Source organism: Neoarius graeffei, chromosome 10 (genome assembly GCF_027579695.1).
Source record: "Neoarius graeffei isolate fNeoGra1 chromosome 10, fNeoGra1.pri, whole genome shotgun sequence".
NCBI lineage: Eukaryota > Metazoa > Chordata > Actinopteri > Siluriformes > Ariidae > Neoarius > Neoarius graeffei.
Window position 1 is genome coordinate 77956204 of NC_083578.1, and position 24190 is coordinate 77980393.

The following is a 24190-nucleotide window of genomic DNA, read 5'->3' on the forward strand; positions in this document are numbered from 1 at the left end:
GCTGCTTCTTCTTTCCCCACTGGATATGAAGAAATTTTATGACTAAAATGTCAACTCAAATGGTATATATATATATATATATATATATATATATATATATATATATATTTTTTTTTTTTTTTTTCCTGGGTTTATTTCTACTGGTCATTTTATAAAAGTAAGGCAGAATATTTCTACATGAGTATGTGGTTAGTCCAATGCCGGGATCAGACTACATGATATTTTTGTCTTTCATGATGGTCACAATGTCAGATTAGGCAATCATAATACCATAAATTCTTGCTGTGTCTTGGCCGGGAGACCAAAAAAAAAAAATTCTGATATGCCAGACTTTTCATTAGGGTGATGTGGGCCATCCCAGATGCCACATAGCTGTTCTTCAATTATGTGACACTACAAGGCCTGCTTGTCGTTCCCGGTGTTCATATTCAGGCCCCACGCTGGAAGTTTGTGACAAAAGTGGGCTGAAATCGGGCTGAATCTGATCCCAGCGTAAAATGACTCACTTGACAAATTTGAATGGGACAAAAATCTGAAAGATACTCAGGGAATGATTACGTTGCCCCACTTCCCCATGTAAATCTAATCCAATCTGACAAGGGCTTCAATTTAACTGCTTGAATAATGGCAGGAGTGCAATAGATATGATCTTACTTTGGTTTTGGTGCTGAGTTTTGAGGCATTAAGCCTGAAAATTATCACCATCTATCTGTGAACTTAGTTTATTATAGGACATTTTTCAAACATTGAATAGATCTCAGATGTTAATGGAAACCCTTCACACTCTAACATTCACTTGTTTTTCATTGAAAGGTGCCATGATTCTGGTCATTCATCACCTCACTAAACACACTGATGAGTTCTCAAGGCACATGAGAGGGATTTATGGCATGTAACTCTTCTTTATGATATGGCATAACTATATCGCCGTGATCTCCTTTGCTGCAGTAAAAGAGCCAGCATGAGCCACAGTGCTGCAGTAAAGCCTGATTTTATCAGCACGATCTGAGAGCTGCGATTAGTTTAGAATAGATGAGGCCGAACACTCACAGCCATATTACATTCTTGAGACTTGCAGTCCATCACGCTGCTTAAAAAGGGCACATTAAACGAGTGGTTTGCTTCATGGCTCGTTTTTTCCCTCTCCTGTCCTGCACTGCTGTGTTGATTCATCTTCTGAATTCCTGTTCTACTTAATTGTAACATTCCTAGGTAGGAATTACTACAGCCTACAACCAAAGCTTGTGCCTCGAGTCATTTATACCTGCATTTGTTCAACTTACGAGCTAATTAATAATACTTTAGCGAGTTATGTACAACAAAAATGTACAGCCCAAAGAGAATAAGGTGTCTGGCATGATAAATTACACTCAATATAGTTTTTACTGTTTAATCAGTCTCAGTTCTTCAGAGTAATTGAACTGCATGATGGGACATAATGAGACATAGCAAGTCAGTGATTTTTCTATGGTTCCCACATTATTTCTACCTTTTTTTTTTCCCTCCTGGACAACATTACAGTCAAGAGAATTTCTGGCATCCTGGCTCATAGGAAAAGCTTCCAGGTTGTTAGAATAGAGAAGGTGTCTCACAGCTTACAACAGTACTACAATTTTGAAATGCTGGGTTCCTCTTTGCCAAGAAAAAGCCAAGAAAAACATGAGAAAACACAAAATACCAGTAATGAGCCCTAGTACTTAGTAACTTGTTTTGCCAACCTGAGCAGCAATAACTGCATCATGCACAGTATGATGACCGGAGCTCAGTCTTTCATATTGTTATGGAAAAATTCTGGCCCAGTCTTCTTTGAGGAATTGCTTTAATTCAGCCACAGTAAAGCATGAACAACCCATTTAAGGTCCTGCCAGAACATCTCAATGCAGTTCAAGTCAGGACATTGACAAGGCAGATTTGGACTAGTCAGAGGTGGAGATGCTCATGTGCTTTAGATCGCTGTCTTGCATTTGAGATTCAGATCACAGACTGACTGGACATTCTCCTTCAAGAGTTTCTGGTAGAGAACAGAATTCATGGTTTGTGTTAGAAACTTTGTAATTGGACAACAAGTCCAACAGGGCAAGGGATTACCATCAGTCAAAGCAGAAATGGCACCATGGTGAGATCCTGTCCAAGACAGGGCCTCTGGCATACACTGTGAGGACTGGACATGATGTTATCTGGCGGCATCATGTTGATCAATTGCTAGATGCAACAGCTCACAATGCGACCAACAAGAACACAGAGGATGACGTTCCTGTTCCTGAGGATTCTGATGAATTCATATTCACAGCATCAGAGACACCTCCTGATGATGATAACCACACACCCGTTAGCGTGAATAGCCCCGAGGTTCCTGTTCAGGGCTCTGAGCCTCAAGAGAGACGCAACCCTGAAAGAGCTCACCGTCCTCCTCAAAGGCTGGACTTGTGGGAAAAAAAAGAGAGAGAGAGAACAAGAGCTATGCATTGTCATTGTCTCATGTTGAATGTGTGTGTGTGTTTAGAGTTTTAAAGGGGAACTGAAGTCATTTTTAAACTTGCTTTATTTCTTAATTAACATGTTATTCAATTACGTTTTCGGTTGTATTAACCTTATATCGTGACTTGTATTGGCATATTATATTACACTTATCGGCCTTTTCGGTTTTTAGCCATGTTGAATGTAGTTCATTTGGTCCACGGCAGGCGTCGCTTATCCGCGCGATCTTCATGAGACTTGTGCGAGACTTCAAATGTGAAGTGTCAGCACCGCCATTTTGAAAACTGTTTACACAGCGGCCAGATTGCCATATCATTCCATCCATCCATCCATCCATCCATCCATTATCTGTAGCCGCTTGTCTTGTCCTACAGGGTCGCAGGCAAGCTGGAGCCTATCCCAGCTGACTATTGCCGAGACGCGGGGTACACCCTGGACAAGTTGCCAGGTCATCACAGGGCTAACACGTAGACACAGACAACCATTCACACTCACACCTATGGTCAATTTAGAGCCACCAATTAGCCTAACCTGCATGCCTTTGGACTGTGGGGGAAACCGGAGCACCCAGAGGAAACCCACATGGACTCGGGGAGAGCATGCAAACTCTGCACAGAAAGGCCCTCGCCGGCCGCTGGGCTCAAACCCAGAACCTTCTTGCTGTGAGGCGACAGTGCTAACCACTACACCACCGTGCCGCCCCATATCATTCCAATTTAGATTAATTTTGAGATTTGCCAGCTTCATCAGTGATGGAGATTATTCCATATGACTTCGAACCAACGTGGAGTAGAGAAGAGTTGGAAAAATGACAGGATAAGGACTAGTCTGTCGCACTGGTATTTATGTCATTACTGTTGCACAATTAAAATGTGCCAAATCAGGCGGCTGGTGTGTTTTCAAAATAATTAATACATGCATGTATTTTTGTGATAAATACGTATTATACTGAGCACATTTCCCACATAATCCTCACTAAGGTTTCGGACAGCACTACAAAATGGAGTCCACACTATATAGTGCCCTATATAGTGAGTAGGGAGCGATTTTGGACACAGGGAAAACTTCCAGCTTGATTACATCAGCATTCAAAAGAGGGCGCGTGTGTCTTTTGACAACATTGGCAGATGTTGGTCACTTTGATTTCCGCTGTATTTTTTACTTCGTCCTACGATGTCTTGCACAGGTCTCAGTGAATCTCATTTACAGCCATTGCTTTGACATATGGACTGATATATATTGCATAGCATATTTAAAACACTCATAACTTGCTATAGCAGGGACAAAATAGCTGTCAGAAATGTATTCCTACATTTTATAAAATGAGAAATAGAATTTTGATAATAAAACATTTCCCTTCAGTTTCTCTTTAAGTGTTCAGCATTGATGTTAAGATCTATGTAGTAACCAAGGTTTACTTGCCAATGGGTTTGAGTTTTCCATTGAATTTTGTATTATGATAGACATCAATGCTGCAAGGGAGGAAATATAATGTTCACATCAATGTGGGAACTACTTTTAGTTAAATTTAAGGAACTACTTTTCTGTTATTCGTATGATACTTGATATGTACTATGATACTTGATACAGTGAACTAGAGTAATAGTGCATCCACACAGTAAAAAGGCAATGTAATGTGTCTGCAGAAAAGCCCAGTAAAAGCATCGTTAACTTGATTTCTGTGTTCATTGAATGTATGTTGTGAAAGTGCAGAACACAACAGTTTGATGAGCCTTGTTTTGAGAGAGGAGCCTTTGGCTACATCTACACGACAACGGCAACGAGATGTTATTTAAAAATATATCGCGTCCAAATGGGCAACAATCAGTAAAATATCAGGTCCATATGGCAATGCAACGCTTGCTGAAAACGATGCAATACACATGCCACACCTCTAGGGGCGCTGTAAGACGGTCCCTTCGGAGACACCAGAACAATAGAAGAAGTAAGGACGCATGCGCATAATGCGCGAGACTTCATATTAGCCACAAAGTCAGGAAAATCTGTTTGTAAAGTTACATTATAATGACCAAATACAATGAAAAGTATTTTTCCAGTCTCACCTGTGAAAGGTAATCCCATGTGATCTCGTTTGGACGGCAAACCTGTTGGTACAGTTAAACGCAGCTAATCTTTATTCTCCGCTTTGACCTTTCCAATATGGCGGCGAGGATGACGTATGATTCTACGCGGAAGGCGGCGTCTTTAATGGTCCGGAATAAATTGAATACTACACGTTGATGGATTAATTTGTTTCTCACCTGTGAAAGGTAATCCCATGTGATCTCGTTTGGACGGTAAACCTGTTGGTACAGTTAAAGGCAGCACATGAATCTTTATTCTCCGCTTTGACCTATCCAATATGGCGGCGAGGATGACGTATGATTCTACGCGGAAGGCGGCGTCTTTAATGGTCCGGAATAAATTGGATTAATTTGCTCCTCTACGCCCTTTTTGAGGAATGTATTGTCGGACTTAAATCAACATCTGAAGAGGTGAGATCGCTCCTTTTTTTCCCTATTTTTGCTGGCGGGATTGCACCATTACACAATAAATATTCACAGTGAAAATATTTTGTAAGCGCGTTTCATGAACGAAGTTATAGGATTTGTTGACAACTCGCATCGCATCGCAATGAGAAGATCATTGGCACTACTGGTGTTAAGAATCAGACCATTTCATAAATGAATATTTTGCTGTAGAGCTGCAGTGTTTGTACAATTGCATGTTTTTGCTTCACTATTACTGTCACTATTCTGCTTCTTGCATTACTACTGTGAACTAACACTGAACATAATAATAATAATAATAATAATAATAATAATATCCAAGCTCGTGTTTCACTCTCACTAGTGCTCTGTAAGGCTTTTTCCTGGTGATATTCGTTACACTTCTACCCGGCGTGAAGCTCTCACAGTCATGTGGTTGTGACGTCATCATAAACAAATCCGTTCTACTCATCCAGACGACTTCACAACAGCAACGTTGCCAGATCTTTCCACTCTGGAACCCGTTCTCAAAAAGATTGCGTTTTGGGCACCCAAAACGCCAGTGCCGTGTGGACGCCAGGCCTAAACGATAAGCAATTGTATCGGAGTCACCTGAATCCGTTGCCGTGTGGACAGGGCCTTTGTGTTCCTCTTGATTAGCAGCGGTTTTCACCTTGCAGAGCTTCCATAGATACGAATTTTGCCCAGCCTCTTTCTGATAGTTGTTTCTTGGGCATTTGTTTGGGTTTCTTGGTGACTTCCTGTATGAGTTGTTGATGCATTCTTGGAAATTTGGTAGGCCAACTATCCAAATTTTCTCCATTTGGAGATAATGGCCCTGACCCCCCCCCCCTTTGCTGGAGTCCCAGAGCCTTAGAAATCGCTTTGTAACCCTTTCCAGACTGATATATAATTTTCTTTCTCATCTCTACCAAACATTCATACCTTTCATCCTACTTCACATTGCTGGAAAGACTTTATTTAAGTGATGTTTATATTCAACAGGTCAGGCGTTAATCAAGCCAGAGTGTGTTTCATAAAATTGAACCCAATTATCAAATTCATTTGGTTAACTGTTTAATTGAGCGGCTAAGGGGGCAATTACTTTTTCACACAATTGAAAAAGTTGATGTTGGACAACAATTTTTCCTTCCATAAATGAAATCCATCCATCTATCCATTATCTGCAACCGTTTATCCTGTGCAGGGCCATGTGCAAGCTGGAGCCTATCCCAGCTGACTATGGGCGAGAGGCGGGGTACACCCTGGACAAGTCGCCAGGTCATCGCAGGGCTGACATATAGAGACAAACAACCATTCACACTCACATGTACGGTCAATTTAGAGCCACCAGTTAACCTAATCTGCATGTCTTTGGACTGTGGGGGAAACTGGAGCACCTGGAGGAAACCCATGGGGAGAACATGCAAACTCCGCACAGAAAGGCCCTCGCCGGCCACGGGGCTCGAACCCGGACCTTCTTGCTATGAAGCGACAGCGCTAACCACTACACCACTGTACCACCCATAAATGAAATGATCATTTAAAACCTTGGTTGTCTTTGTCTTATTAAATTGTATTTGAAGATCTGATACATTTAACTGTGATGTGTGCAAAAACAGAAGAAATCAGGGAGGGGCAAATACTTTTTCATGACACTGGACATGAATCTGTACAAAATGTTAATTAATTTCTGGTAAAAGTTAATCTGAAACAGATGCATTCAACCTTGTTTTTATACTCTAGGGAAACTGAAGATGGTCAAAGGCAATGAACATTCCTGGAAAGAAATTAAAAATTTCATTTTTGAAAGAGACTGAGAAGGACTTTTTTTTTTTGAAACATACTACTATTAATTTTTCTTTCAAAGGAAAGTGTAATCTGTTAATTCACTTGTTGAAAATGAAGAAAACTAATTCTAGATAATGTTTAAATGAAGTCCAGAGGGTTTTATTGTCCTTTCTTATAACTCATATACATGTTATTGAAATGTTACAATCCATAATAGCATACAGTAGCATGGTACACAGAACTATAAGGTCCAAATACATGTCTGTGTGAGACAAGCAACAAAGTGAACAAAAAATACACTGCACAATAAATACTCAATAATAACTTTTGAACCTGCGAACACTGCATTTTAACTTCAGAGTATGAATATGCCAAAAGTGCCACTGTCGTTCCCCCTCAATAAAAACAGAAGATGAGCAAATCAACATATGGATCTGGAATGATTTCAGTGTTTTGAATTTTCTCATATTAAATGTTCTGACTGCAAAGTTGAATTCTGGGCAAAATGTTCTATTTCTATTGCTGTTGGAGTTTCAAGATGTTTCGATGCTGCACACATCGTGTATCCTCTATGTAAATGTTTTGCCGAGATAAAAAGCGTCTCGCATTTTATGATTCTGGAGATTGCCGAAGCAAGTGAGCAACAATATCATGTGACCACCGTGGGATGTGTTTGACCTACTTTTAACCAAGAAAAGTCAGTGTGAGCAAACATGGAGGACTCGGCTCTCCCTCCAGCAGAAAAGAAAAGAAAAGTCTGCCTAGTGAGTGCAACTAGAGCAAGGTTAGATCATGTCATTTTACTAGACCGATAACGAAATCATTCTAGCTAGCGCTTAGCTATCCTAGCCTTAAAATGCATGAGCTCGACTCCACGGTAGCGAGTATGGAGTTATACACCGAATGTTTTTTGATCTTACAGAGAAAGAAACAATAACACAAAAACAGAATATTCTCTGTTGCTGTTTTTGATAGATCCGTGAAACAGAAGACAAATGTCTTCTGTTACTCTCCGAGGTCGATGCAGAATCACGATGTTTTCTGCACGTCACCATCTTGGTATGACGCAGTTCCATCTCATCTCATCTCATTATCTCTAGCCGCTTTATCCTGTTCTACAGGGTCGCAGGCAAGCTGGAGCCTATCCCAGCTGACTACGGGCGAAAGGCGGGGTACACCCTGGACAAGTCACCAGGTCATCACAGGGCTGACACATAGACACAGACAACCATTCGCACTCACATTCACACCTACGGTCAATTTAGAGTCACAGTTAACCTAACCTGCATGTCTTTGGACTGTGGGGGAAACCGGAGCACCCAGAGGAAACCCACGTGGACACGGGGAGAACATGCAAACTCCGCACAGAAAGGCCCTCGCCGGCCTCGGGGCTCGAACCCAGACCTTCTTGCTGTGAGGCGACAGCGCTAACCACTACACCACCGTGCCGCCCCACGCAGTTCCATAGTTATGCTAATTAGTTAAAGCTCCTCACATTCGACTGTTTCCGTAAGGCCATACTGTTTATCTCAAGAGGTAAGATATTCAGTCCCAAAATGGAGAAAAGCGACCCATCAAAATGATCACATCTCGTCCTCATTATATTGTTCTTGCGAGACAAAGGAAAATGCCCTGCACAATAAAAAAAATTTGAACATTTCAGATGACTTTGCAGCCAGCACCTGAAACTGACACTCTCTGGAAGCCCTACTCCTTCCTCCAGCTCATATTCATTATGTTTAGTCCAGTGCTCAAGGTGCAAGTTCTCAAAAAAAACTGAACAATGAGGGAAAAGTGGAGAAAAGTTTGAATATGCCTGTTATACACGGTCATGCAGTTGGGTAGAAAAAGAGCCCAGTTGTAAAAAGTGTCTCACTGCGGCATATTAAACTGCAAGTGAAGTGATAGTCGTAGTAGTGTGGGTGTTGGGAAGGGTTTGATTAGATCAGGAGGGTGTTAGGAGGCAGTAGTGTATTCAGTAATCTGACTGCCTCAGAAAAGACACTGTTGCTGAGGTGGTAATTCAATTCTGTTCAATTCAATTCAGATTTATTGTCATTAAAACAGTGTAGCATAATGACACCCTGTCTCACTGCTCTCTCCGGTGAGACCTACAGTACCGGTCAAAAGTTTAGACGCTGCTTCTAATTCAATGTTTTTTCTTTATTTTTATGAATTAAAAGACACTTCATGTCTTAAAGTAATGATGGATGCTGTTTCTCTTTACTTCGTTGAACGGTTCTTGACATAATATGGATTATTACAGTTGAAGTAGGGCGGCACGGTGGTGTAGTGGTTAGCGCTGTCGCCTCACAGCAAGAAGGTCCGGGTTTGAGCCCCGTAGCCGGCGAGGGCCTTTCTGTGCGGAGTTTGCATGTTCTCCCCGTGTCCGCGTGGGTTTCCTCCGGGTGCTCCGGTTTCCCCCACAGTCCAAAGACATGCAGGTTAGGTTAACTGGTGACTCTAAATTGACCGTAGGTGTGAATGTGAGTGTGAATGGTTGTCTGTGTCTCTGTGTCAGCCCTGTGATGACCTGGTGACTTGTCCAGGGTGTACCCCGCCTTTCGCCCGTAGTCAGCTGGGATAGGCTCCAGCTTGCCTGCGACCCTGTAGAACAGGATAAAGCGGCTAGAGATAATGAGATGAGATGAGATGAGATGAGATGAGATGAGATCTCAAACGCATTAAGAAGGCAAGAAACTCGTCCACTAATTAACTGTGTCACTGGTTCACAGTGTCATCCTGCCTGTCTCTGTTGTTTCAGGTGACTCACTGCTCAAACACAACGGCATGAAGTTTACTACCAAGGACAAGGACAACGATCACTCGGAGAACAACTGCGCCTCCTTCTACCACGGAGCCTGGTGGTACCGGAACTGCCACATGTCCAACCTGAATGGGCAGTACCTCCGCGGCCAGCACTCATCCTACGCTGACGGCATCGAGTGGTACTCCTGGACTGGTTTGCAGTACTCTCTGAAATTCACAGAGATGAAAATCAGGCCTACATGTGAGCAAAACGAATGAGTGAAGCACAAGAGGATGTTCAGCGTGTAGGCATTAGAGACTCTAGCTACAGAAATGTATGAGGACTGTATGATGATGATGATGATAATGATGATGATGTATTCTGCTCCTGTTTTGCCTGCTTCTGTTTCCAAACCCTTTTTCCAGTCGTAGTGTAGTCTCAGTGTTGAAGTGCACTCTAGCCGGTTACTTCTCTGAATATTATGAAACCATGAAGTCAGTTATGTCTTAAGGATATTGTTGATGAAATGCAAAAAAAAAAAAAAATACTAAGGATTTTTCAAGACTTTTGTTTGAAAAAGCAAATGATTATCCCTGAAGATTTAGGTTGTATGATGTACAGAAGATGTTTTTTTTTAAATCCTTTTATTCTGTCATCAAGCTTTGTCGTGAAAGCTGGGTATTTCAGACACTTAAGCCTGCAGGAAAGCAGAGAGGAAAAAAAATCCTTATCTATTCTTCTAGCACTTCAATGGCACCATGCAGCAAAATGCACAATTACCAAGAGGCTATTATAAATGGAGCAGAGATACTGAATCCCTGTACGTAGACAGCTTGTCATATCATGTTGTTCAGTAATTAATCTCAATGAGCCAGAGGGACAAGGAACGGGAGGAATTATTGCATTAATGGAAACCTTATTTTAATTAGCCCACTTCTGATTGGAAGTGAACTCTGTATACATGAAGTACTATGGAGCAGATTACAGCAATTATTCCTGCTGAGGATCATAGTAAAAGAGTGTCTTAACTACATCTCATCTAATATATAGTGTATTACCTTCCATTTACCAGGTCACAGAAAAGCGATTAGGTTTGTTCTGGGATTACTTTCTATATACATTATATGGCCAAGAGTTTAAAAACCCACCCATATGTGGTTCTTCATCAAAATGTTGCCGCACAGTTTGAATCACACAATTGTACAGGATGTCTTGGCATGCTGTAGCTTCACAGTTTCCAGGTCAATAGAACTCAGAAGCCCAACCTGTCCCAGCATGACAATGCCCCTGTGCATGAAGCAAGAGTACCGGTAGATCTCAAACGTTCTGCACAGAGCCCTGACTCAACCCCAGTGAACACCTTTGGGATGAACTGGAACACTGACTGCACCCCAGACTTCCTCATCCAATATCAGTGCCTGATCTCACTAATGATTTTGTAGCTGAATGAGCACAAATCCCCACGGATACACTTTACAATTCAAGTTCAGAGGTTATTATAACAGCAAAGGGGGACTAAACCTGGAATAGGATGTTTAACTGGAATATATGGGTGTGGGGAGCCATGGCCTAATGTTTAGAGAAGCAACTTTGGGACCAAAAGAAGAAGAAGAAGAAGAAGAAACCTTTATTTGTCACATGCACACTTCAAGCACAGTGAAATTCATCCTCTGCATTTAACCCATCTGAAGCAGTGAACACATGCACACATACCCAGAGCAGTGGGCAGCCACACACAGCGCCCGGGGAGGAGTCAAGGGTTAGGTACCTTGCTCAAGGGCTCTTCAGTCCAAGGCCGCCCCACGTCAACCTAACTGCAAAAGGTCGCTGGTTTGATTCCCTGGACCAGCAGGAATGGCTGAAGTGCCCTTGAGCAAGGCACCTAACCTTCAACTGCACCCCAGGCTGCTCTGGGCATGTTATATGTTGCTCTGGATAAGAGTGTCTGCTAAATGCCTGTAATGTAATGTAAAGTGTTCACAAACTTTTGGCCATATAGTGTAGCATTAAATACAAAGTTGGAACACTGCTCAAATACAAGTTTGAAAAATTACAGATATAAGCGGTGGCATTATCCATATCTGCATCTGTTTTGTGCTCCAAACATCTGTATTTGGATTCAAAACAGAAGTGGGAGTGGCCTAAACGGGAAGATTTATTTATTTATGAATTAAATATGAACCACTATGTTGCCAGAAAGAGTGGAAACATCACAGGATAAATCAGAGGTAGAAACACCAGCACTGTCAGCACTATGTGTATGAATTCTGGCTCTGACAGTTCCTCAACCTCAGCTACATCACTCCAGTTCATATTCAGTCTCAGCTAGAGATTTAATTTATTTATTTAAATTATCCTCATGCATTTATTTATTTAGAACCTGCCTGTGGCATTTTCTCATCAATCTGCTTGGTTCTTTGTCCCCAAATACAGCGAAACTTATAGTAGCATTTAAACCACAAAAACTCTGACCATTGACCCACACTTAAGGATGTTAATGAAAAGGGTCTTCCTTTGTTTCGTAAGCTTCTTATCTGATCGCTCATTCAAGGCCGCATGAAATAATTTTTTTTTTTGTTGTTGTTGTATCAGTCCTGATGAACACCTCTAGCATCAATCAAATCAAAATCCAAGTTTCTACAAAAGTAAATATAATAATAGTTTGCCATTTATTCCTAAATATGTTTGTACCTGTTCAATTCTATCCATCATGTATTCCTGAATAATCTCTTCGTATATGGTTACATACCTCATAAATATTCTTTATAATGAAAACAATTTTACATTCATTTATAAGCCACTATTAGTATAACATTATGGCAAATCAGTATAACAGCAAATAACTGGAGCATTAACCATTTATTATTTATTAATGTTAAATCAGTTTTTCAGTGTTAAAATCTATAATACTTAAAATGTTTAATATGTAAATATTCTTGATCCAAATAAACCCTTTCTACTTCTTTTAATAATAATAATAATAATAATAATAATAATAATTTATTAATTTGTTTTTTATGTTTTACTGAATTAATTATGTCACAGTGCACCCTGCATACAGTGTTACAATGCTTGTCTGTCGGGTTGATTTTATTTTGTTATATAAATTTTGTCTGAGACGTGAGGTGTTAGCATTTGACCAGACCCAGTGTTTCCACACTAATGTGACACATTTCATTTTATTTTTAAAAAAATAATATAATTTTATTCACAAAGTGATGAAGAACCCCTGCAATTTGTAATCATTTTCCAAACACTGAAATATGAGTGGGCAATCTGACAAAAATATCATATTGTGATACCTGAAGATGGTTCTTTCACGAGTTAAATGAGATAAATGATGATATAACCCCCCCCCATGCACACACACACACACACACACACACACACACACACACACACACACACACATGCTATACAACCAAACTGCCTGCTAAACAGCACAACTGTGATAAACTGAATTCAATGATACTTTTATTTAATATTTACCAAAAAAAAATCATTTAATACTGAAAATATTTTTAACTCTCTACTTATACTTAATGAACCTTTAATTTAAAATGTTAAACACAGTATTTAACTTACTCAGCTGCTGTCGGAGTAAAGTATTTACTTAAAAAAAGATACTATGATATTTGTAAAATCTCAGAACAATATACTGTCAAATATGGTCATATTGCCCAGTCGTTCACTGAAAAAAATAATAAATGTTAGTGACACATCCAAAGTAATGCATTTAGGGTCAAGATTCTGTTGTTTTAATCTTAGAAGGAAGTTTCAGTCTAAAAAGAAAGGCCCACATTATATATATGATTGTATATATGTATTTAGTCATTCTTTGGCTGATTTGTTGTTATCGCTGTATTTCCGTTGTTCCTGTGAGAAGCTGGTTGCTGTAAGATCACACAGGGACATTGATAGTGGAGTTACAGTGGTGTTTAATAAGAGAAACAAATAAATAAATTTCAATCTCAAACATAAGTGATCGCAGTCATGTTTTGCCAGAGCTTCTTTTCTCACTCATCATTTCCATCAGTGCAATTAATGAGAATTCCAGTGTAGACATCGTGGACACAGCACACACTGGACTCAGAATTCCACAATCCAGCGATGCAGTTGTGCCGAGTTACAGAAAAGGCTTGGCTCTGCTAGTTAACGATCTACAGAATGGCATTGATGGTTGGATTAGCATGAAAGTTGACGCTTTGGTCGTTGAAGCTGATCCATTTGAGCAGTGTGTGTACATAAGAAGGTCAGAGAGCTGGACTAATTAAAAGAAATAAAGCTCCGCTGTATCACTCTTTTTAGGTAGAAATGCAACAAGAGTGAAATTTCACTAGTGCCACCAGAGGTGGACAAAGTACCCAACTTCATTACTTAAGTCAAACTCGAAATCATGTTAGGTAGCTAACTTTACTATAAAAGAAAAAAAATTCTTCATTCTATTTATTTGACAAGATTGTGCTAAAACATATTTCTTAAAGGACTTCAGATAAGTTAACGTAATTCATGTCAGTGTAGCGCCATTTTTACATGCTAACTAACAGTGTCCAAGTTAGCTAGCTACACTACCGTTCAAAAGTTTGGGGTCACCCAGACAATTTTGTGTTTTCCATGAAAAGTCACACTTTTATTTCCCACCATAAGTTGTAAAATGAATAGAAAATATAGTCAAGACATTTTTCTGGCCATTTTGAGCATTTAATCGACCCCACAAATGTGATGCTCCAGAAACTCAATCTGCTCAAAGGAAGGTCAGTTTTATAGCTTCTCTAAAGAGCTCAACTGTTTTCAGCTGCGCTAACATGATTGTACAAGGGTTTTCTAATCATCCATTAGCCTTCTGAGGCAATGAGCAAACACATTGTACCATTAGAACACTGGAGTGATAGTTGCTGGAAATGGGCCTCTATACACCTATGTAGATATTGCACCAAAAACCAGACATTTGCAGCTAGAATAGTCATTTACCACATTAGCAATGTATAGAGTGTATTTCTGATTAGTTTAAAGTGATCTTCATTGAAAAGAACAGTGCTTTTCTTTCAAAAATAAGGACATTTCAAAGTGACCCCAAACTTTTGAACGGTAGTGTACGTGTTAACATTAGCCGTGGACAAGGCTACGGCAACTTGGTGGGCAAATCCACAGAAAGTCATTTGACGAACCAAACTGCATAGCTATTGCAATGTTATTGCTAGCTCTAAAAGCACAGACAACTTCGTTGCAAGCTTTCTCTTGGAATAAAACATTTACATACCTCAATATGCTTCCGCAGGTTGGACGGCGAGTTTTTGTAGGCCGTAATGTGGTTCATTTTAGGCAAACAAAGCAAACATTTAAAACTAAACAAATCTTTAATCCTTTCAGAAAATTGAAACATGGGTTCTAGGTATGGCCATGGGTGTATGATCCCCAGAAGAACTGCCTCCTTCCATTCTGCCATCAACTGATCGTGTTCAAATAACGCTGCTGAGAAATCACTGAACTTAATTTTATACAGTCTATGGACGTAACGTGACCCTAGTGATTACTGATAGGCTGTCTCAGTGTCACCTGCGAAAAAACCATCACATTTTACTTGAGTATTGTACTTAAGTACACTTTTTGAGTATCTGTACTTAAGTACAGTACTCAAGTAAATGTACTTTGTTATTGTCCACCTCTGGGCACCACTATGAGCAGGTAATCAAACACCATTGTAGATAATAAAGGAAACCATTCATCAAAAATGAAAACAGACCATGTCAATGAAATTAGTTTAAAAAATAAAAAATCTAATAAGAATTTCCTTTGAAATGAAATCTTGGACTCCATTGAAGATCATGTTAAAAATTAATATGAAAGTCATTCCAAGTGGATTTTTCCATTAAAGCTAGATTTCATAAAATTGGTGAAAATTTAGTTCCCTCTGAAATTTGGTCATTGTGATATATGTTTATTTCTGTAATATCTCACAAAATATCAGGTCATTCTGTGGCTGGGAAGTTATTTAATTTGAGGGGATTCCAGAGCAAATAATGTGCATGAAATCGCTCGCTTTGCGCAGTCAAGCAGACACAGGAAGTCCGTGTGCGCATGCACAGGTTTACCTTCTTCATCTTTTGGGTTTTACCGCAGCTGGCATCCACAGTGTTGCATTACTGCCATCTACAGGTTTACCTTTGACTGTGCACTGACAGTTACATCATTCTGTCGCTAAATGAACAGCTGATCACACCGAGGTGCTCGCTGACCGCTGATATTTATTAGTTTGGTCCTGCGTTTCCTTTCCTTCACAACATAACGTCTTTTCTTCTTGCTTTCTGTTACTGTAGCCGGGCTTTCACGTTTCATTCACACACTCACATCCTCCATTTTTCTCTCCTGTTTCAAATTTGCATCCCACAATGCCTTGCGTGAATGGGGAAAGCCCACCACATGATGCATGACGTAGTATCTTGAATTGGGTCAGAGTGAAGCAGGAAAAAATAGTGGAGAATTTAGGGCCATGTGGCCCTAAATTCATTAATTGTTCTGTTTAAAAAAAAACTAATTAAATTGGAAGTCTGTGATTCGAATTCAGTAGCTTTCAGTCCACCAAACAAAAATAATTGGGTGTCAGGGAAAATTCTTTTTATGACCTACACTTGAAAAATCTGAAAGGCAGTCTATCTTTAATAGTTAAAATTATGATGATCATTCAATATAATTTGATTTGTCTACACCAGGGGTCACCAAACTTTTTTCTCTGGGGGCCACATTGTTGTTCCTGACTGTGATGGGGGGCCGGGATCGGGTTAGCTATATAACAAAATTGTATGACCCAGACAAATATGACCACCAGCAGGCCTCATTGTGTAGTAGAGATTACTAGCCTGGCACAGCCATCCCCACTACTATATCCCCACTACTCTATCAACACTTGATTCCTGGCACATATTTGCTTATCTTTACTAGTGGTTTGCAAAAGTAGTAATCGAGTCTTCACACTTTGTTTTAATTTGAAATACCACAGATATTCCATTTATTTATTTTCTAATAAAAATAACATCAAAGCTGTCAAGGTAAGAAACATCTGCCTAGTTGAGGTGATTGACACTGGCAAAGGTGAGTGGAAAATTATAAATTGTAGGTAGGCCTGTTGATATTATTAATAATATTAATAATAATTGTGTGCAGCACTTAATAAAGGTCAAATAAATAGGCCTATAAAATAAATACATTAAAAAAAAACAGTGAAATTATAATAATATGAGCAATAGATCAATAGATCACAGCAGTTGTGCTGTGTCCTGCACGTCATTGCTCTCATCCATGGCCAAAGCAAAAAACTCGAATTCTGATGCTTTCTCATTCAGCTGGTCATACACGTTGTCCCCCAAATCTTCGGTTCGCCTGGTCATAGTAGGTGCGGAGAGACTCACCGCGTTGAGCGCATCCTTCTTGTCGGGACACATCTCCTCGGCCACAGCAAGCATGCATACTTTAACAAAGTCCCCATCAGTAAACGGCTTTCCATGGGTAGCTAGTAGGTGAGCTACCTTATAGCTAGCTCGGACAGCAGCCTGGTTGATCTGGGTTTGGCGAAGGAATACATTCTGTTGTGCAGCCAGTCCGCATTTCATCCTCCGAATCCTGTCTTCTCTTGTTTGCCCTCGCAAACTAGCATACTCTTTGTGGCGGGTTTCGACGCAGATTATATTCTTTGAAAACCGACACACTTTCTTTACATACAAGACAAACTGCACGGTCCTTACACTGAACGGAAAAATAATCGGTGGTCCACTGTTCTTTAAAAACTCTGCACTCTCTGTCAGCTTTTCGCTTACCTCTAGCCATTTTGCTGTCCTGAACACTGACAGTTCTCTGCGCATGCGCTGCCTGTCACTGCTTGATCGCGAGCATATGACGAAAATTCAGAAAATATAAATAGTTCATTTTATAACTAAATATCAATTTTAATTGATAAAATCAACAAAATACAAGATGCAGACGTTATTATTTGCCAAAAAGCAATTTAAAAAAAAATAGGCCATGACCACTTTTGGGGATTGCTTCATAGAGCTGGTTCAAGTGGTGGGGGGCAGAGGGGCTGGGGGGGGGGGGCGGTCAAAGGGGGGTGGCGGGCCGGAGTCGGCCCGCGGGCCGTAGTTTGATGACCCCTGGTCTACACTGTCAGAAATAGGTGTATAGTAGGAGTCCATTTCTGTACCCCAAGGTACAATCTACACTAAAATACCCCCCTGGATCTCATTATTGGACCTCAAGGTAACTATGTGAACCTTTTTAGGGCCAAAAACGTACATATATGTTCCCAAGTGGTATATAATGGGTACAGGTTAGAGGATACTGCCCCAGTGACAAGCTGTTGTACTAGTCAAGGCACAATAATGTACTTTATTTTCTGAGAGTGGAGTAGTCAAAAACATTTATTACAAATGCCAGAGTTTCATCTCTGGAACAGATTCCAAAGTTAATTTAATTACCTTGACAGTTTCTCTGTGGGTTTCGAAATTTTCACAGGCCACCGCATGTTAGTTCCTTGCAGGGCATTTGACTGCTGAAGATGAGAAGATGAGTTGGAAGAACTACAATAGAAAAGTAATTAAATATACGAGGGATACAGTTTAAGTAGGAAACTTGATTATCAACTGGAATATATGGGTGTGCTGGTCAGGTGGGGAGCCATGGCCTAATGTTTAGAGAAGCAGCTTTTGGACCAAAAGGTCGCTGGTTTGATTCCCTGGACCAGCAGGAATGGCTGAAGTGCCCTTGTGCAAGGCATCTAACCCCCACCTGCTCCCCAGGCTGCTCTGGGTATGTTATATGTTGCTCTGGATAAGAGTGTCTGCTAAATGCCTGTAATGTAATGTGTTCACAAACTTTTGGCCATATACTGTAGTGTAGCATTAAAGGTCCCATGGCATGAAATTTTCACTTTCTGAGGTTTTTTAACGTTAAAATGAGTTCCTCTGACCTTCTTAAGTCACCCCAGTGGCTAGAAATTTCATAATGTGTAAACCAAACTATGCCCAACATTTGATAATGGCGCGTCAAAACGGCGCATTGATAAACTCTTCCCTTGCCTACGTCAGCAAGGGAGATGATCCCCACGCCCCCCCTCTGGATTCCCACCCACTGTATGGATTGCCCGCCCAGCTCAAAAGTTGCCACCAAACATTACTCCAATAATACGCCGTCGAGTCTACCTAAGACGGTGTATGTTTGTCGGAAGCATTTTCCTGATGAATGTTTCCACAACTTGGGACAGTACAGGGCAGGTTTTGCACATCAACTGTCACTGAAGCCTGGGTCCATACCAAGCATCCCTGCCACATCAGCCACAAACACCAAACAAGTAAGTGTATAACTGTTAAGTCGTTTTGCCGTGTTTTAAAATCGGTGCCACGTTAGCCTTGCAATGGCTACATTAGCTGTGCAGCTAACCGCTTCCTGCAGTTAGCCAGGTACTCTGCGCTACAAAACCAAAAAGCATGCAGCATGCTCTGTTAAACTGAGTTTAGTCTGGAAATTGACTGTAACTTATGAGCTTATGTTTTGCCGTGTTTTAAAATCAGTGCCACGTTAGCCTTGCAATGGCTACATTAGCTGTGCAGCTAACCGCTTCCTGCAGTTAGCCAGGTACTCTGCGCTACAAAACCAAAAAGCATGCAGCATGCTCTGTTATAATAGCCAATCAAAACAGTTTTTACAAAGACACCCACATTCTTTTTTTTAAGTCATTCGTTCATTTTATTTGTTTGTTTGTTCAGTAAAAACCCAAACATTTGTTGAATTTATTTTATTTCCTCGCGTCGCACCTTAATGACGTCAGCACGCGGTATTTTTCCCTTCGCGGTTTGTTCCTTCTCTCTCGCCATAGTAAGACACCCACATCCGCTTGTTCTGACCCACTGGAGGTAGCGTCACAGTGCTGTTAGCCAATCAGAGGTAACATGTTTACATGTCATGAATATTAATGATAAGACCCGCCCTCACCCTCTACCCTTCCCCGCCTCCTGCTTCTCATTAGCAAAACGATGCACTGGGAAAAGCGCTGAAATGGGGCTTTCTCCCAGGAGGCTATATCTACGTGCCGAGGGTTCATTTCGAGAAAGGCTGCGGATATAACATCCGGAAACCTCCACGAGCCCGTTTAAAGCATCAACAAACCACCATGCCATGGGACCTTTAAATACAAAGTTGTAATGCTGCTCAAGTACAAGTTTGAAAAATTACCGATATAATACAGATGTTTGGATTTAAAACAGAAGTGGGAGTGGCCTAAATGCAGAAAACTTGATTATCACTCTGGTCATTTGATGCAGTCAGATCTGAAATCTGATCCTAGCTTACCTTTTCTGATCTGGTCCGTAGTAAGCCTATGTTCTTTTCATTTCTCATTTGAATCTACAATATTAAATTAAATGTGTTTTAGTGTTCTGAATGACATGGAATAAATCTTCAGAAATTTCTATTTCCATTTAATGTCTCTTGCTTTTTTTTTCTGATAGAAGTGTGTGGTAATCATTCCTTGTGGTCAGATAGCACGTAGCACCCAAAGGTCAGCTCATTAGTGTTTACATCAGCCAGATTTAGATCATTAAGCAAAGCCGCTTTCGTGGACATTTTGAACATGCCGTGTTGTCATACAAATTAATTGGTAGGTTCTGTTTGGCAGAACAATGCTGCAAAGCAGACTTCATTTCGCTGAGGAACTGGCAAGCACTGTAGACACGTCTTCCAGGTGAAGACTATATGAAATGCCACAGCAGCTGACATAAAAGATGACAGAAATAGAGGAATGGGAGGATATTTTTTTTCTTTCTCGATCTGTTCTGCTTCAGTTTAAGGACAGAACGAGTACTGATGGGGCTCATTAAAACTGAAGTCACTGTGACTGCCTGGTACCAAATGACGTTCTGTATCTCAGTGTGACAGAGTGGCGCTTGGCGCCTCCTGTGAGCAGAATGAGGTGTAAAATAGTCCTCGCTTCACCTTATTTGACATTTTTACATTGTAATTATAAAAGAGTAATGTTCACTTATTCTCAGCACAAGGTAAAGGGCAGACATTTGCATGGCTTCATGTTCCATTACATCACATTGAATATTATTTTAAATTAAAAATTACTTCTGCTGACAGGAAGTTGTACTACAGTGCACTATAGTGGAGCTTCGGTTTCTTAAAATAGTTACAGTTAGAGGCATGTTCATTCTCACAAAGGTGGATTTTTTTGACTGAGAAATACATGACAGGGTATGCCATTATCAGAAAATGATCAATGATGGGGTGGTGTGATATGGCACCCAACATGAAGCAGAGTTACGCTTACCACCCCGATATGTTTTATTCCTCTTAGACCACACAGCTACATTTTTCGTCAATGATACATAAGACTATTTTATCTCTTTAGTTGTGTGTAAGGTTGTCGAATGCCCACAAAACAAGTTAGTTCTTGTTACTTACATTACAGCAATTATTAATCATCATTCACATAACCACAGCCTTACAGCCTTTCTTTTTTTCCTCTCTTGAAGTTAATAAGACAAAAAAGCACAGCTTGTTGTGTTACACAGAAACCAGAAGGTGAAAACCTCCCTTTCCTGTCGACTTTCTCATTGTGGAAAACTTACTGGCTATTACAAATCACGACACTGGAGACTGCTTCCCTAAATATTAAATAAACATGTCCTTACAAAAAACAACAACATGTCTTTCCAGGTGTTAACATGTTTAAACAAATATGTCCTTACAAAAAGTGATCCTTTAGGGGCAAGGATCATTGGAGGAGTAGCACCTTTCTGGTTGGCCATTTAACATCGAGGCGTCCCAGACTGGTCTCCCCATATCCAGCATCATGTGAAGTGTAAAATAGGTCAACCCAACACCATGACCCACCATCTAGCCTCTTACATGGCAAAGACCACCCACTGTGCCTCCATGTTGGCACCCCTGGTTTTGCAGAATGCAGCAGATCTAGTAAAAAAAAAAAAAAGTCAGGGTCAGTCCTTGCTTGACTCAGCCTGCTGGCCCTTCAGCCATTAGCCTCTTTGAACAGGATGTGGGGATGTGTGTTACTTAATGTTTCCACTCCATAATCTATTCATTGAGGAATGCAAGAAACATTAAAGGTCAGCCTGCTTGCCCACTGCCTGAGGCTAGCAACCCCCTATCGTGGAAATCTTTACCTGCTACTGACCCGAAAACATCAAATAAACAACTACATCTCCGTACAAAAAAACATCACCATATCCATATTCATGTTTTTTTTTTGATGTTTTTGTTGCTGTTGTTATTACCGCAAGCTGACCAAGTGGTTGGTGTGTTCACCTCTTGACTGGGAAATTGTGAGTTCTACTTGTGGTCAGGTCATACCAAGACCACCATAAAAATGGTGCCATCTGGCGAGGCATGCGGCTATACAGATGTGAGTAGGGAATCAAACTCTTGCAGTTGCCAGAGGACTGAAACCCCACTGTAACCCTAACTATGTAATAGGTGAAAGGCTGAGGGTTATAGAAACAGAGATTGGCGCTGCCCGATGTGCCTTGTGCCATGAAAAGGACTTCATCGTTGTTGTTAACCTATTCTGACCCTGTTTTGTGGCCAAAACAATGAAATATGAGTTACAAAATGGTTGTTGTGACAACTATATCTGGATTTTAACCTTAAAATAGTTTCAGAAGATGCCATGTGACCTCTTTGTCACATTAAGAAAAATGGTAATACGCTTCTCAATTTATTTAATGGATTCAATGGTTTTAATTCAATATATTTTCTTTTGTTCAATTCAAATCATATTTAAACAAATGTGAACAAAAATAATTTCTAATCTATTAAATTATTCACAAAATGTATTATGAAATAGTTTTTGCATCTCAGTCCTGAAACCTTGGCTTCAGCTGAGATCTTTTTCTTGGTAAATCAAATATACAAGATTTTTATTTATTCTATGTTGATCCTATTTCAATGTCATTTAAATTACTTGTTGTATGACTACCAAGAAAAAAAATACAATGCTCGGGATGCACTCAAAATCATCATAACGGCGAGTTTGAAGGACGTGAAGATGTGAGTTGAAGGGATGATGACCCTGAAGACCTTGATTACACTCAGAGCAAAGACATGGAGAGGGATGAGCCAAGTGGGTTTGATGATTTGAACAATAGTGAATCAAGTGATTTAGATGATGTACTGCAACCAAATATGAACCTCAGACAGCAAAATACAACCACTCAACCGCCCAAGGGGTGGGGGGAATTTTCTTGGTGAAATAAACCTTTTGAAACCCTTGAGTGCACATTCAGTGGGCAGTGTAACACCTACAGACAATCTTCATACGCCACTGTTGTATTTCATAACAGCAGAAATGTTTCAGTTACTGATGGAAGAAACAAATTTGTACAGGGTACGAAAATGTGAATGTCACAGCAATGTTAACACCACTGTTAAAGAATTGGATATATTGATTGGCCTCTACCTGCACATGGGTCTTTGCATCTTTGCCAAATGCCAGGAAATCATGCGTACTCGGAAAATGCCACAAGGTGTCCCATAGTGGCTGACCATATTTCACTGACAACACTGATTTGTCAAACAGGCAAGAAGAGGATAAGTGTTGAAAGATCCATCCATGGCTTGATATGTTTAACAAACAATGCCTAGATTTCACACCAGAGGAGCAAAGTCTATTGATGAATAAATGGAATCCTTCAGAGGGACACACAGCCCAGTAAAGCAGTATGTGAAGGGCAAGTCCAACCCTTGAGGATTTAAGATTTGGGGCCATTGCGCTTCCTTAGGAATCCTCTGTGATTTTGTGGTCTATGAAGGTGGTACTGTGAAGAAAACCTTACTTGGCATGGGAGGTGATGTTGTTATCAAGCTGTGTGAAACACTCCCGTCAAACCAAAACTACAAAGTATTTGCTGACAACTTTTTCTGCAGCACCACTGGTGCTCAAGCTGCTTCAGCAACAGATCTACTTTGTAGGAACACTCCGTAGCAATTACTTGGCCAGATGTCAGCTTGAAGATGAGAGAAGTCTTGCCAAAAGAGGGAGAGGATCTATTGATGTCAGGATGGAGAAAGAGGAAAGTATTGCCATTGTCAAGTAGTACGACAACAAACCTGTTACCTGGATCTCATCTTACTGTGCAACTGGATTTTTGAGCAAATCAGACAAAGCATTAAAGGAGGTCAACAGGCCACACATTGTGAAGGAGTACAACACATTCATGGGGGTAATAGACGTCCTTGATGTTTGCGTCACATGGTACAATTACCACATGAGGTCATGGAGGTGGTACCTCTACCTGTTCTGGCAAACCATCATGTTAGGCCTTGTTAATGCATGGTCGATCTACCACGACTGTCAACTACTTGGTGTCCAGAAGCCACTGAAACAAAAGAAATTCCAGGCAGAGGTTGCCACTAGTCTGATTCTTGAGCATTCACAAAGGGGTTGCCCAACACTTCCTGCTACATCTCAACCACCACCCAACCAAAGAGATTGTGACAGGCTAAGTTACAGGCATTTAGCTGGCACTCTTATCCACAGCAATGCATCACATACTCAGAGCAGCCCAGGGAGCAGTTGGGGGTTAGGTGCCTTGCTCAAGGGCACTTCAGCTATTCCTTCTGGTCCAGGGATTCAAACCAGTGATCTTTTGGTCCCAAAGCTGCTTCTCTAACCTTT

General features: G+C 40.6%; 1 protein-coding gene across 1 annotated transcript in view; it reads left to right on the plus strand.

The window, feature by feature from the left end:
- LOC132893556 (fibrinogen C domain-containing protein 1-like) overlaps positions 1–9785 on the plus strand; it is a 193467-nt gene extending 183682 nt beyond the window's left edge. Inside the window, exon 8 of the mRNA XM_060932748.1 lies at positions 9523–9785. Coding sequence (XP_060788731.1) covers positions 9523–9785 — 263 coding nt within the window. The remainder of the gene's footprint in view (positions 1–9522) is intronic.
- The last annotated feature ends 14405 nt before the right edge of the window (positions 9786–24190 follow it).